At 45.6% G+C, this 16,093-nt stretch overlaps 1 protein-coding gene across 5 annotated transcripts in view; it reads left to right on the forward strand.

Moving 5' to 3' along the window:
* PXYLP1 (2-phosphoxylose phosphatase 1) overlaps window positions 1-5,637 on the forward strand; it is a 72,106-nt gene extending 66,469 nt beyond the window's left edge. For all 5 annotated transcript variants that reach the window (XM_055321183.1, XM_055321187.1, XM_055321184.1 and 2 more), the window contains one exon: window positions 3,321-5,637. In XM_055321183.1, the coding sequence (XP_055177158.1) occupies window positions 3,321-4,261 (941 nt within the window). In that variant the 3' untranslated portion in view covers window positions 4,262-5,637. The remainder of the gene's footprint in view (window positions 1-3,320) is intronic.
* Window positions 5,638-16,093: the final 10,456 nt, after the last annotated feature.

Below are 16,093 nucleotides of genomic sequence, written 5' to 3' on the forward strand. Positions count from 1 at the left end.
AACCTTCCATAACTCTCCTCAAGTGAAATTCAAATATAAGAGGATCTTCCTTAACTCTCCTGAAGTGAAGTCCAAACATAATAGAACCTTCCTTAACTCTCAAGTGAAATTCATATATAATAGAACCTTCCTATACATATATGATTTTAAAGAAGAGCAATTATATCAGGTACCGTAACTATAATAAAAGGGGAAACAAAAGGAAACAAATTTATTATATAATGCAGTGTGTCTCAATGTAAAAGCTTGAGCACACACTCACTAGCAGACAGAATGACATCCTCTGTTGTTTACACTTAAATGTAGGTTGGTGACTGTGACTACTACAAATGTAGACTGACTGAGGGGTAACATAATGGGGACTCTGACACCATGTTTTGGGACATAATTTTTTTGACAAGTTCTGATCAAAATAAAATACAGATGTCCCTTAATTTCTGTCTCATTTCTGGAAAAATCAGTGGCTTTCGTGGTATGCCAAAATGGTTTTGTGTATTGAATACACAAAGAAACAGGTTCTAGGCTAAAGTATTTTTTAAAATAGTCTATTTAAATTCAATTTGCCAACATACAGTACAATATCCAGTGCTTATATCATGTGCCCTCCTTAATGCCCGTCACCCAGTTACCCCATGCCCCAACCATCCCCTTCTGCAACTCTAGGCTAAAGTATTTCAACAGGTTTTTCACATGTGGGAATAACTTGTGGTACATCTAAAAGTTATATGGGTCAGAGAACAGTTCTTTGGAGAGACTGTCTAGCTCCATGGCCCTCACCCACTAAGTGTCAGGAATCTTCCTTTCCATATTGTTGTGACAACTCAACCCCAAACCCTCTCTGAAAGCAGAGCCAGGCTTACTGAGAACCACTGACGAAACCCTCTGGTTGCAAGTGACAGACACTAAGTAAAGCAAAAGAGGGACATTTATTGTACCGATTCAGAATGACTCAAAGACTCTGAGGGCAAGAATTATGACCAGGCCTCCAGAGACTGGAACCAGAAAGAAGAAATTTGTCTGTCTCAGCTTCTGTGGTTTAGGTCTGTGTCTGTCCACAGAGTGACAGTCCTAGCCATACCCAGAGATGAATTGAAAGTCGAAATTCTTGAGAGCGAGAGAAAGTCTAATAGGGTCCTTTAGGGTCAATGTCCATTGGTTGACTCCGAGGTCAGGGTAACTATGTATTGAGCAATGGGGGCCTCCCCAGCCTCTGGATCCAGGGGCTGTTCCCTGAGAAGAAGCAGGGGAAGGTGGCCTTCCCATGCTTGTAGACACTCATTCATTCTGATCTCTCTTCTCAGTTGTTCTATTATCTACGTCATCTTCTCAATCAGCATTACTCTAGAAATTATTTTCGTAGTACTGTTTGCTCCTGTTCCCTAATTCTCTTTTAATGCTCATTTTTATCTTCTATTTTAAATTTCATTAAAAATGCATAGCTGTTAGAATAACCATTTATAACTGAAACACTTTTGGCACCCCACCGTAACTATGTAAGCCCACTCATTAGTGCCTATTCTATTCAAGATGCTTTGGCAGCTGCTGAGTGTAGGAGGGTAGGGAGTGGCTGGATGAATAGATGCAATATCGGAGCCGGGGAACCAGATGAGGACTTTCCTAGGCAGAGAAAGGGGAAGAAGGGCATGACCAAGGTCACGGAGATAGGCTGTGTTTGGAGAGGCCAAGAGGCCCTAAAAGGCTAGTACTTAGTATTTCTGCCTGAAGCTACAGGGAGAAGGTGTTACATGCCCGGACTAAGAGGGCAAGGGGGGCCCAGGTTGGGGCTAGAATTTCAGCTGTGCCACTTCCTAACAGTGACTGGTCAGGGCCTCAGGTTCCTCAGCTGTTAAATAAAGAAAATGGGGATAATTATCTGCCTTCTTTATCGGGTTTTTGTGAGGACGAAAGGAGAAAGGCCTGGCACACAGGAAGCACTCAACCTTAGTATACGTAGCCTCGAAATATAAGGCAGGCCCAGAGGTAAACCAGGGCCAGACACAGATTCTTATTGTTTGTCACTCATTGTTTGCTTCTTTTTGCAAATCATTTTGGAAATGCCTAAGACCTGTGTCAGCCCAGATCTCTGAGGGAACTCTGTGCTCGATACTTTTCCTTCAGAGTGGGACACAGACATCCATTGTGATGTTTTCCTGAGCTGTACCCCTTCCTGGGCCAGTGTAATTCCCCCTGATGCATCTCAGCCTCGAGTTGTCTCAGGTTTTCACACAATTTGGGCATCTGAATAAGTGATGAAGTCATGAACTGGTCGTGGGGCCTGTGTGTGGTTGACCCTCAGAGAATTCATATCTGTTACTGAGATTCCATTGCCCTACGTCCTGTTGCCTGAAGGGTGAGCTTGCTTTCATCTTGGATTGTCTTCTCCTGCTTGAAGATAAGGCTTTTTCTTTTTTCTTTTTTTTTTTTTCAAGATAATTTGTTACTGTACTGTGGCAGTACAAAACTAAAACTTGGTAAACTTTTAGTTAACAGGTAAATTTAAAATTCTTGTTCCTACCTCTGTTCCATGTACCCCATTTCTGTGCCCCCATCTCCCCAGGTCACCATTGGTATTAGTTTCTTACGCATCCTTCCAAAGTCTCTTTATGCAAAACACAAACAACTGCAGATACACTTCTTATTTTTCCCTCATTTTTATTTAAGAGGAGTATAATAAGATGTACTGTTCTGCGCTTTGCTTTTTTTTCTGATATTCCGTCTGAGTGTGTGAGAGATCATTCCATATCTGTGCAGACAGACTGTCCTTGACGAGCCAGTGATGAGCCAGTAATGCCTCGGCAGGATTAGATGGAATGTACCTAGAAGGTTAGCAGCCAACCTTCACTTGGGAGAGTAGGGAGAATGAGGCGAAGGAGAAAAGCATCCCAACAGTGAGGGGATGAAGCAGCCAGCAAGCACCTTTTCCTCTTTACCTGACCAATTTCCATGGGCCCTTCCTGAATGCTAAAGAATGCCGTGTCCCTGGGCCAGAGGAAGAAAGCTCTCCTTAGGCCCGCGCCAGTTACCACCTTGACGTCAACCAGGAGGCCCACCAGTCCCAATGCCCCCTCCCAGGGCAGGGGGTTTGAGCAGATGGTTCTCGTGCTCTCCTCCTCTGCTCATCCCTTCATGGATAACCCCAAGGGGCTCCCCTCGTGAGTTGGTGCCAACCCATTCTTGTAGCTTCCACACGCTGGGGAATGGTTTTGATGATAGTGATCTAAGTAAAGCATTGCGGACTTGGCCACTAACTCGACCTCCCTTTGCTGCCCCTTTTGCTGAGCTGGTAATGAGGACACGGTTTGTGTGCCCATGTATTTCAGGAGTCGTGCAGCATTTGCAGAATGGCCAGCTGCTGAGGGACATCTATCTGAAAAAACACAAACTCCTGCCAAATGACTGGTCCACAGACCAGCTTTACTTGGAGACCACCGGGAAAAGCCGGACACTACAAAGTGGGCTGGCCTTGCTTTATGGCTTCCTCCCAGATTTTGACTGGAAGAAGATTCATTTCAGGCACCAGCCAAGTGCCCTGTTCTGCTCCGGAAACTGCTACTGCCCAGTGAGAAACCAGTATCTAGAAAAGGAGCAGCGTCGGCAATACCTCTTACGTTTGAAAAACAGCCAGCTGGAGAGGACCTACGAGGACATGGCCAGGATCGTGGACGTGCCCACCAAGCAGCTTCGAGCTGCCAACCCCATAGACTCCATGCTCTGCCACTTTTGCCACAACGTCAGCTTCCCATGCACTAGGAATGGCTGCATTGACATGGAGCACTTCAAGGTGATCAAGACGCATCAGATAGAGGATGAAAGAGAGAGGCGGGAGAAGAAACTATATCTGGGCTACGCACTTCTGGGTGCCCACCCCATCCTGAACCAGACCATCAGCCGGATGCAGCGCACCGCAGAAGGCAGGAAAGAGGAGGTCTTTGCCCTCTACTCTGCACATGACGTCACCCTGTCACCAGTTCTCAGTGCCCTGGGCCTTATGGAAGCCCGATTCCCAAGGTTTGCGGCCAGGTTGATCTTTGAGCTCTGGCAAGACAGAGAAAAGCCCAGTGAGCATTCTGTCCGGATTCTTTATAACGGTGTCGATGTCACATTCCACACCTCTTTTTGCCAGGATCACCACAAGCATTCTTCCAAGCCTATGTGCCCCCTCGAAAACTTAGTCCGCTTTGTCAGGAGGGACATGTTTGTGGCCCTGGGGAGTAGCAGTAGTACTAATTATTATGATGCATGTCACAGGGAAGGATTCTAAAAAGTATGCAGTGCAGTGCTTATAGAATCTATGCCAATACAGAGGGACGGGAAGGGTCTGCTTCTAGTTCTGTCCGTTGCCAAGAGTATAAGATTATTGAGCTATAAAGGCTAGAAATCACGATTGAGCCACGTAGATGTTTGGGTTGAACAGTAAGTACGTTGCTATAATTGGGTACGTGAGTTACTTGGTACATAATGGCCAGTTCACAGAGAGAGGAAGGTACTTTTATCACAGCCAGACTTTGCTTACGATACCAGAATAGTATTTCGATACCCAAAGTTGCCAATCCACATGTGTATTATTTCAGTCTGCCATGGTACTCTATCGATGGAACCAGCAAACCTCAGCTAAAATTTTCTTCATCTGGGGCAATTTTACCTTGTCCCTGTTCAGTGAAACATTTCCTGAAATTATTTATCTAAAATAGGGGTTGGCAAATTTTTTTCTGTACAGGGCCAGAGAGTAAAGATTTTAGACTCTGGGGACCCAAAGGCCACAGACAGTCGTTAACTATTCAACTTCTGCTCTTGTAAGGTGAAAGCAACCACAGACAACATGTAAACAAATAAGTGTGGCTGTGTTCACAGGGCCTAAGTTTGCCGACCCCTGATCTCAAAAAACAGGCCCTACTACATTTGCACTTTCAGCACTTTGAGAACCAGGTGGATACAAAGAATTACTCAGTGGAGCCTCCAGTAACTTCTGCGAGAAACACCGAATTTGGTCTGTATCTGGTGTTAGAACAAACCTTAAGGGGAAATAAACATTGAATCAGAATGAATCATAGAAAAATTACTAGAATAATATTTGATGTTCATGATGATTACGGTAGAAGATAGTTTTTTGTATGTTTTAAATATTTGTCTGCTGTAGTCTGTTTGCTGTATATGCTGAAATTTTTGTATTCCATTTAGTATTTTTATAGTCTAGGAAAATATTTTCTAAGACCAGTTTTAGATGTGCTCCTATTCCTATGTAATACTCAATTTACTGTACCTGCTTGATGGTTAGAAGGAAGCCAGAAGCTGAATTCAGGCACTTTCTTCCAAAAAAACTAATTATGGCTCATTCCCTTTGACAAGCCGTAAAATTGGATCAATTTTTAAACCGTAAATTCTAATTGATTTTTAAATAAGTTTTTGGAAGAACTTTGTTACTAGATAGTTAAATAATCTTTATAAGATATTTTATATATTAGAAGCAATTATAATTAAATCTGTGGTTTCTGAACTAAAATGGTGCTAGTTCCACATGAAGAAATGTAAAGTGCAAGTGAGATTCTCTGGTGTCATTGGCATTCCAAACTTTTCTTTGTTTTTGTCTAATGTTGCCTTTGGATACGTCTGTTTCTATAAATAAATTTTTGAACAATACTCATACATACAAGTCATGATTTGTACCTACGAGTCACTCTCACTCTAGTTCTTTTCAGGTAAGTGCCAATATTTTAGAAATTTCTTTTTTTTTTTTTTTTGTATAAGTAAAAATGTTTTAAATTAGAAAATTCTCCAGTATGCATGACCAGCTGTAGGCTGCACTGGGCCCAGGAGAGATGGCGGAAAGGGCCAGCAGCCCTGGACCTGGAGGGGCCACAGCTTCCTGTTCTGACAGCAACATGAGGGCTCCATGGCCCGGGTGGACTGGTTTAAAATCTATCTTAATTGCTCCTTTTATTGCTGAAAATCATGTGTTGTCTCTTGAGTATTTAAAGCCTAATTAGTTGGTTTTTTTTTTTTTTTTTTGCTCCCACTCACAGTATATCTGAATTAGAACTGCTAAACACAGCTTGAAGATTTAAAACTAAAAGTGAAAAAAAAAAGTGAAAAAAAAATAAAAATAAAAGTGAATCAGAAGATGGTTTAAAAATCAGTTTGAGGGGCTTCTGGGTGGCTCAACTGGTTAAGCATCCAACTCTTGACTTTGGCTTAGGTCATGATCTTGGGATCATGAGATCTCACCCTGTGTCAGGATTTGAGGTCAGCAGGGAGTCTGCTTGAGATTCTCTCCCCCAACCTTCTCCCTGGGTTCCTCCCCTGCTCATGGGAGGAGCATGCACTCTCTCTCACACTCTCTATCTAAAATAAACAGATCTTTAAAAATAATAATAAAAATAAAAAAATAAAATAATCTTTAAAAAAATCAGTTTGAAACATGTGTTGGTAAAGGTAAATATTTTGGAAAAGAGCCCACATTAAAAACATAGATAAAGATTTGCCTCCCAAGACATCAGGTGTGCACATCATTAACTTAATCACCCTTCCTAACAAGTTCTGAGACATCTTGCTCCATAAACAAACAATGAGCACTGGGCTGAGATTAATGCATTTAATTATTGGTTTCTGGACAATGGTCTTAATGGCTTAGTTCATGGCAGGTGTGGGTGTATACATGTGCAAATTCAGCTTTCTTGTTTTTATGATTAAAATTAATACATGATGGGGATCCCTGGGTGGCTCAGCAATTTAGTGCCTGCCTTCGGCCCAGGGCGTGATCCTGGAGTCCTGGGATCGAGTCCCACATCAGGCTCCCTGCATGGAGCCTACTTCTCCCTCTGCCTGTGTCTCTGCTTCTTTCTCTCTCTCTCTCTGTGTCTCACATGAATAAATAAATAAAATCTTTAAAAAAATTAATACATGCACACTGGAAAACAAACTATACTGAAAACAACTTCAAAAGTGAAGTTCTCAGTCAGCCCCGGTGGCCCAGCGGTTTAGCGCCACCTTCAGCCCAGGGCCTGATCCTGGAGACCTGGGATTGAGTCCCACGTCAGGCTCCCTGCATGGAGCCTGCTTCTCCCTCTGCCTGTTTCTCTCTCTGTCATGAATAAATAAAATCTTTAAAAAAAAAAAAAAAGTGAAGTTCTCTATTCCCACCTCCAGAGAGAACTCTGTGAACTATTTGACAGATATTCTTCTATAAATGTTCCCTTCAGATGTAGAAATATATGAAATTTTTAAAAAATTTTATTTATTCATGAGAGACAGGCACAGGCAGAGAGAGAAGCAGGCTCCCTACAGGGGATCGGATGTGGGACTCCTCCCAGGACCCTAGGATCACACCCTGAGTCAAAGGCAGGTGCTCAACCACCAAGCTACCCAGGCATCCCAAACAGATGCAATTTTTAACTAGCGATAAGATCACTTTATATATGTTCTGTGACTTGCTTCCCTTAAAGTATATTTTATTATTTTGTTTCCTTTAACAATATGTCTTAAACATATGTCTCATTAACTTGCTTCCCTTAACAGCATGTCTTGGAGATATTTCCACATTGACATAGATGCTAGACAGATGAGATAGGTAGATAGGTAGCTCTTTTTACAGTCAGTGCCTAATATTTAACAATATACATAACACATATTTTTAAAATATCATTAAAAATGGCACCTGAAGGCAGCCCGGGTGGCTCAGCAGTTTAGCACTGCCTTCAGCCCAGGGCCTGATCCCAGAGACCCAGGATCGAGTCCCACGTCAGGCTCCCTGCATAGAGCCTGCTTCTCCCTCTGCCTGTGCCTCTGCCTCTCTCTCTGTGTCTCTCATGAATGAATAAATAAAATCTTTAAAAAAATAAATGGCACCTGAGTGCCACAGTCGGTTAAATGTCTGGCTCTTAGTTTCCACTCAGGTCATGATCAAGCCTGGAGTCAGGTTCTGAGCTCAGGGCGGAGTCTGCTTAAGACTCTACCTCCCTCTCTCTCAAATAAATAAATAAATCTTTAAAGATCATTAAAAATGAATGAAATTGAAACTTAAAATCAAGGTATCAAAATAGGACCACAGGCTTTTGAGGTACATGGGACAAGCAGAAGGCAGCAATTGTGTGTGTGAATTTTGTAGCCCAACTGAGCAATTACCCCTTTTTCAGTGTAGCTACAGATATTTATTAATATATGAGAGTATTATTTCTCCACTTTCACTGATAAGCAGAATTGAAGAACCTAATACTGCTAGTAAGTCTATTTGAAGTCTTTGAAGCTATAGCAGAATTAGGCTTTTGAAAGGTGTGAGCGATTCCTTCCTCTAGGACCACTAAAGCCTGATGCAAGAGAGGCAGAGTTTCGTGCTTCCATTTCTGTGAATCTTCAGGAAGCCTTCTGAACAGGTTTAGCAGCCCAGCTAGTGTGGGTGTACCCGTGTGTTTAAACACAGTAAACAAGTAAAAAGCAGAGAGCAGCTAGGGTTTATTGCAGTTCTGGCTTGGATAGTGGCCAGAGTCCTGGCCTGGGCACCAGTTAGCTCCCATTGCTCAAGGCTACTGAACTAAATGTTGGGGTTGTACCCCTGTGTAGTGCCTGCCCTGTGGTCCGTCTCAAGACTAATAATAGCTTCTGCTTAAGAGGAACCAGCTGAATTCCAAGGGTCTGGTCAGGCTTTCATGGCCTCTGAAGCCCATCTGCCTTCTGAGATGCCTTGATGAGGAGCAGGTGTTCTGAAGGGTCAGCTCAGCTCCTCCCAGAGCTGCAGAGCTCCTCAGCAGGACGGTGGCCTGAGGCCTGGTTTCTGGGTAACCCTGAGCAGTAATGGCACTCTTGTGGGATCATGCTTCCGCTGAGGACCCCACAAGCATTTCTTTATCAACATAAACAACCCTCTCAACAAGTTCCTATTACCGCTAATACAAATCAGGAAAGAGGCTGGAGTGGGGCAGAGGACGAAGTCACTTTTCCAAAGGAAGAGTCAAAGCCTAGAGTCTAACCCAAGTTTATGTGACACTGGTGAACTTTCCAGATACTGTGTAACACACCGTGGGAAAGGCTTTTCCTAAGCTAATGTAATCCTCCCTGTAGCCCTCTAAGATACTCTATTTGCTAGTGAATATCAGTGAGTACTAAAACAGTGAAGTTACAACTGTTATAGATTTAAATCTAGGGGCACCTGGGTGGTTCAGTCGGTTAAGTGTCTGCCTTCAGCTCAACTGATGATTCCGGGGTCCTGAGATTGAGCCCCATGTCCGGCTCCCTGCTCAGCAGGGAGTTTGTTTCTCTCTCTCTCTACCCCTCCCCCTACTCACGCTCATGCTCTCTCTCCCTATTTCTCATTCTCAAATAAGTTAAATATTAATAAGAAAGAAAACAATTTAAACCTAACTGAACAGAATAGTCCAAGTGTGCCTCTGATCATCAGTGGTTGCTGTTTTTGTCAAGAAAAGACTTACACGATGTAAAACTTATCTTTGCGGTGATACTATACTATACTCAGCCATTAGGGAATAGCACCAAACATAATTTTTAGGGGCACCTGGATGGCTCAGTCAAGTGTCTGCCTTCAGCTCAGGTCATGATCCCAGGGTCCTGGGATCTAGCTCCACATGGGGCTCCTGCTCAGTGGGGAGCCTGCTTCATCCTTTCCCCCCTGCTCATGCTCTTTCTCTTGTTATCTCTCTCTTTCAAAAAAAAAAAAAAAAGTAAGTTTAAAAAACATAGTTTTTAGCCTTCCGGGCCCAGTCTTATATCTGTAAAGGACTTGGGTAGTTTGGAGATGTGTTTTAATAGGGAGGCCAGCTGTCCCGGTTTGCCTGGGACTGAGGTGTTCCCCAGTGGGACTTTCCTTGCTACAGTTGAGCAAGTTCCAGGCTCACTGAGACAAGTTGCTACATGAGATGCCTTAGGTGGTACCATCGTTCCCACTTTACAGAGACAGGTAACTGATGGAGTGACTCATCAGAGGTTTCCTATAGCTAGCGAGTGCGCAGCAGCGGTAGGACTCAGAGCTGCTGTCCATTTAACTTGAAGGGCCATGTTCTTAAGCAGGAGGCGGCGGTGCCTCTCAAAACTATTTAGGACTGCTGGGTTACATGCAACAGAAACCTGAATACAGTGGTTAAGCAAACAAAGCCGTTCATTTTCTCCAGTGGCCCTGCCATGTCATCAGGAACCCAGGCTGCTGTACATCTTACTGGCCAGAAGGGGGTCCCTTGGCCCACCTCCATTGCAGAGGAATCTAGGAAAGTGAGTATTTTTGTTGGGCACATTGCTGTCTCCAATCAGGCATCTCTTAATAAGGAAGAGCGGGGGAACGGATACTGGGTAGAGGACTCACAGCAGCCACCACATCTCCCAAAGCCCCCATTGGTACTGAATGATGGGTACTGCACCACCCAGACCCCTGCTCCAGGAGTCTTTCCCCAGTGGCTGGGAGTGTGCAAGCTGGCAGTGTCTCCTTCCCAGGACAGCTACATCCAATGACAAGGCAAGGGCAGGGATCGAAAACCCTGGGGAGGGCACCTGGATGGCTCAGTTGGTGAAGCATCTGCCTTCGGCTCAGGTCATGATCCAGGTTCCTGGGATTAAGCCCCACATTGGGCTCCCAGCAGAGCAGGGAGCCTGCTTATCCCTTTGCCTCTGCCTCTCTCTGTCTCTCATGAATAAACAAATAAAATCTTAAAAACAACAACAACAACAACAACAACAAAAAACCCTGGGGAGAACCCTGAAGGGCCATCCAACTTCAGTATTCCCCACGGGGTCGGGGTCGGGGTCGACTGAGGCCTCATGACTACATCAGAGCCCACAGCTGCTCTCCTGCTGCCTCCCCTTCCTTCACAGAGGTGTTGGCCCCAAGAACATTCCCCAGTAAACTTCCCCCATACACCCCGTCTGAGTTTGCACCTGGGAACCTACTTGCAGCAGAAAGCAAGCAAATCCTAGGGCCTAAGGCTCTCTGCTATTCTGTACAGTAACGCTGGATTCATTTACTTAAAAGGGATAATGTACCTATTGATCACAAACTTCTATCACTGCCTTTGAGGAGTTTATTTTATTGTGGAAGTTAAATAAGCAGCCAAGAAGCAAAAGGAGAAATGTGATGCTGAACAGCCCAAAGCTGATTACAGACAGCTGTTATACCAAGATTTCCCTTTTACTGAACACACACCAGGGGCTAGACACTGGGCTTAGCACTCAACTGACAGCCTTTAGGTCTCACAAGATGAGCAAGCATTTCTTGTCTTCATTTTACAGGTAAGGAGACAAAGGCTCAGAGTTAGACATGTAGCCAGGATCCCACAGTCAGTAGGAAGTGGCAGATTCGGGGCTGGAAGATGGGTCATCCCAGATTACAAAGCTCTTCCAGGTCCCTTGGCTCACTGCTTCTGCTGCTCCCTTATTCCACCTACACTCATCCAAGTAAATTAGCAGAACCTCAAACTTGGGGTGGTGGGGGGGGTAGGTAGCCGAGTAGACCCTAGTCCAGGGAGTGACCTCTGCTACAGGCATTCATGTTTCTAGCTTCCTTTCTCTTCCCATTTTTTTAAAAAAGATTTTATTCATTTATTCTTTTTTTTAAATTTTTTTTTTAAATTTTGTTTTATTTATTATAGTCTCACAGAGAGAGAGAGAGAGAGAGAGAGGCAGAGACATAGGCAGAGGGAGAAGCAGGCTCCATGCACCAGGAGCCCGATGTGGGATTTGATCCCGGGTCTCCAGGATCGCGCCCTGGGCCAAAGGCAGGCGCCAAACCGCTGCGCCACCCAGGGTTCCCTTATTCATTTATTCTTAAGAGAGAGAGTGTGTCAGAGACACAGGCAGAGGGAGAAACAGGCTCTATGCTGGGAGCCCGATGTGGGACTCGATCCCTGCTCTCCAGGATCACGCCCCGGGCCGAAGGCAGGTGCTAAACCACTGAGCCGCCCAGGCCGACTCTCTTTCCATTTTTTAAAAAGATATTATTTGTTTATTTGAGAGACAGAGCACAGGCAGCGAGGATGGGCAGAGGGAGAGGGAGAAGCAGGCTCCCAACCCAGGGCTGGATCCCAGGATCCTGAGATCATGACTTGAGCCCCCCGTCCAGCGCCCCTCTTCCCATTTTTTTCTAATGCAGCATTTCCAGGAAAGTAGGATCACCTTTTAATGTTTTTTTTTTAAGATTTTATTTATTTATTCATGAAAGACAGAGAGAGAGAGAGAGGCAGAGACAAAGGCTCCATGCAGGGAGCCTGATGTGCAACTCGATCCCGGGACTCCAGGATCACTCCCTAGGCTGAAGGCAGCTGCTAAACCGCTGAGCCACCCAGGAATACCCCCTTAATGGGTTGTTTTAACCTGGGTTCTGAAAGCAGGTCTGAGAAGGAAAGCCTACGTGTAGGTGTTTATTAGGGAATGTAGTCCCAAGGAGAAGGGAAGAACAGGGAAGGGGACAAAACGGAGAGGGAAAGCCACAGGGAGGATGCATCCTGAGCTGATTCGGTGACTGCTGGCCTGGAGGAAGCCTGAAGGTGGGGGGGGACGTTTATCCCACCCTCAGCTGTCTGTCCCCCGCCCCCCTTCTGAGGAGGACCTGCATCCATGCAGAGCGTGTGCCTGGGCACTCCGGCATCCAGCATCCGGGGAGCCCTGGGGCGGAAAGCTGGAGAATGCGATGCTGTCAGGCAAAGCCTGCAGGGGCCCAGTCACCACAGCAGTAGCACACAGAGGCACAAGGCCAGGAGCACTGGGAGCGGAGCCCGAGATGTGTTTGAGGATGAGCCAGCATTCACTGGGTGCTTCAGTGTCCCAGGCACTGTGCGCTGCTTTATAAGCAAAACCTTCTCATTTCAGCCTCATAGCTTGGAAATCACCCTTATTGTCTCCTATTTTTAAGATGGAGACAGAAACTGAGAGGAGCCGTCACCTGCCAAGGCCTCACAGCCGCCGACCCCCGAGCCCTCGCTCATGATCACGATGCCGTCCTAGTAAACGTTCCTCGCAGGCCCCGCGTAGCGCGTGTGAGGGGCTTACTCATCCACGCTAAGTCCATACTCGATATTTCTCTCTGACACACGGGCTGTACACTGGGGGCAGCACATACCAAGCCGTGCCCCTCCTTGCTAAAATCCTTTGGTCCTCCTCTACCTTCTAGATGAACTCCAAGCTCCCTAAAATGATTAACAAGCCTCTTCATGGTCTGACTCCCACTTACCTCTCTAGCTTTGTCACTTGCAAGGCCTAAGGGGTTGTGCACAGGCTGCCCCTATCGATGCATTTGTTGCGTGCCTGGGAGAGAGAAAAAGGACTAATGTCACTATGGGGGAATGCCAGGTCTGCAGAATCTGTGAAGGGGACAATCCTATCCAGAGCCGCCCCCCCACCCCCAACACCCAGCCCCAGCAAACCTTTCTCAGGACCTAGCAACCTCCCAGTCTTTCACTTTCTTCTCTGTCCCCCTTTGTTTGGAGTTGGGTTTCCTAGAAATGGAAAGAACTTTGGAACCACACAGAGTTCAAAACCAGTTCTACATCACTTCCCAGCTGTGAGACCTCAGATGGCCCAACTGTCAACTGGGGATGCTACCTCCTGTGAGAGTGAACATAAAGCCCCAGGCACACTTCTGGGGGAAGTGTGGGACACTGGGACACTTCTGCAATCACTATTGTTCCCAAGTTACTCTTTCTTTTAACTGTTCTGACGACAAAACCAGCTGGAGCCAAAATATGCCCCTGCCCGTTAAGCCGGGAAGCCCATCTGGAGGCATAACATCATGCTCTATGCATAACTGGGAGATACAACTACCCGGGCTCATGCACTTCTCTTTGAGGGGAGACAAAAACTCGAATCTCCTGAGTCCTGCCTTTGTGCCCAAAGCCATACTTGACACCTTATATAAACATCTCATTTATTCCCAAAGGGAAATGAAGCTCATAGCTCATCCTTTCCCCATGTCTCCTTCATTGTCTATACCTGACCTCCATCTTTGTGCCTTAGAGTTACTGCCCGTTGCAGAAGCAGTAGCAAAGGCATGGGGGTCATCTAGTCAATTGGTCTACCCCTCCTTGGCAACTGGAGAAGCTGAAGAAGCAGCCCAGGAAGTGACATGCGCCTGAACAGAAGACAGGTCCTGCCCTCAGTGCCTCAGCTTTGGGGAGTTGTTCCCCTCCACGTCCTGGGAGAGGGGTAGGATGCTCCTCCTCCATTCTTCCTCCTTCACCATGGCTGATGTGTTCCTGGCCAGCAGTGCCTGGGAATGACAAGTCCTCCTGGTCGGCAGCTGTCTGGCTTCCTCTTAGCTTGGGAGTCAAGCATGTCTTGGAAGTGGGTGAGAAATCCTTTCATGAGCCTTTCCTCAAGCTGGCCAGAGAGACTGGGTTCCCACAAGCCTGAAGTTTGGCTCTGGGGTGAGCAGGGCATGGATGTGAAGGGGAGCCACACCGCCCTCTACTGGCAACTCTGGCCCTTGTTCTACAGCTTTTCCTTTTTCCTGGTTCCCCACACCAGGTGAGGCCTTTTTCCCAGCAAACCCAAGCTCCCTCTGGTGGCCTAGGACTCAACTGTCCTCTCCGCTTGCCTTCTCTCTTCCTGTACAGTAGTCCACGCTTACCTTTGAGAGACACATTCCAAGACCCCTAGTAGATTCCTGACACCACAAATAGTACCAAACCCTATATACACAATGTTTTTTCCTATGCATATGTACCTATGATAGTTTAATGTATAAGTTAGGCACAGTAAAACATTAACTATATTAACTAATAATGAAATAGAACAGTTCTAACAATAGACTGTAATAAAAGTTCTGTGAATGAGGTCTCTCTCCCTCCCTCAGAATATCGTTATTGTACTGCACTCACCCTCCTTCTTTTGATGATGTAAGATGCTAATATGCCTACATAATGAGATGAAGTGAGGTGAACAATGTAGGCACTGTGATGTGGTGTTAGGCTACTATTGACCTTCTAACAATAAATCAGAAGGAGGATCATATGCTTCCCAACCACAACTGCCAGTAGCTGAAACCATGGGAAGCAAAACCACAAACACAGGGGTGTGTGTGTGTTAGTGTATTATCTGTAGGATGTAGCAAGTAGAAACACACTCTGTATCCAGATGGTTTCACCCCAGCTGTCCTTTTGTCCACTGGTGACCCAGCTGTTCAGCATTCTCAACTGGCTCCCTGATGGATGGACTGATCATTAAATTGACCTTCGACTGTTGGATTCTGATGGACAATTGTCCATCTGAAAAATTAACCCTAAGTGACTGGCTGGTTGGCTGATTAAGTTTCTAAACCACAAATCATTCGATTTACTGGCTTTCTAAATGACCTACACTAAATAACTAAACATCTGATAAGCCTAAACTACCTGCCTGCAGACACTAACCAGCTGGATGACTGCCCAGCAGAGGAACTGCAGACTGACAGCCTGGCTCCATAACTAAGAGTAACAGAAGGATGGAAGCAGAGGCTGGCCCTTCCTCATGCCCTGACTCCTCTAGGGGCTTGGACCCCTACTTTTCTCCCTTCTAGCACTACTTGAAAACTGCAGAGAGGGAAACCAGGAAACTGACCTTCTGATCTACCTTTAGTGAGGTTCTTAACCAGGGGCCAATAATAGATGGGCTTCAATTTTATTTTCAAAATAGTATGGATATATACCTGCATTTATCTGAGAAGAGTTCACAGCTTTCATTGGATTTTTTTTTAAGATTGTATTTATTTTGAGAAAGAGAGAGAGCACAAGCATGGGGGAGAAGCAGACTCCCCACTGAGTAGGAAGACTGATGCAGGGCAGCCTGGGTGGCTCAGCGGTTTATTAATTTTTTATTGGTGTTCAATTTACCTTTTTTTAAATAAATTAATTTTTTATTGGTGTTCAATTTACCGGCTCAGCGGTTTAGTGCCACCTTCAGCCCAGGGTGTGATCTTAGAGACCCAGGATCAAGTCCCACCTCCGACTCCCCGTATGGAGCCTGCTTCTCCCTCTGCCTGTGTCTCTGCCTCTCTCTCTCTGTCTCTCATGAATAAATACATAAAATCTTTAAAAAAAGACTGATGCAGGGCTCTATGCCAGGGTCCTGGGATCGTGATCTGAGCTGTACGCAGACATTTAACCAACTGAGCCACACAGGAGCCCACTTT

Source organism: Nyctereutes procyonoides, unplaced genomic scaffold (assembly GCF_905146905.1).
Source record: "Nyctereutes procyonoides isolate TBG_1078 unplaced genomic scaffold, NYPRO_anot_genome, whole genome shotgun sequence".
NCBI classification, from domain to species: Eukaryota; Metazoa; Chordata; class Mammalia; order Carnivora; family Canidae; genus Nyctereutes; species Nyctereutes procyonoides.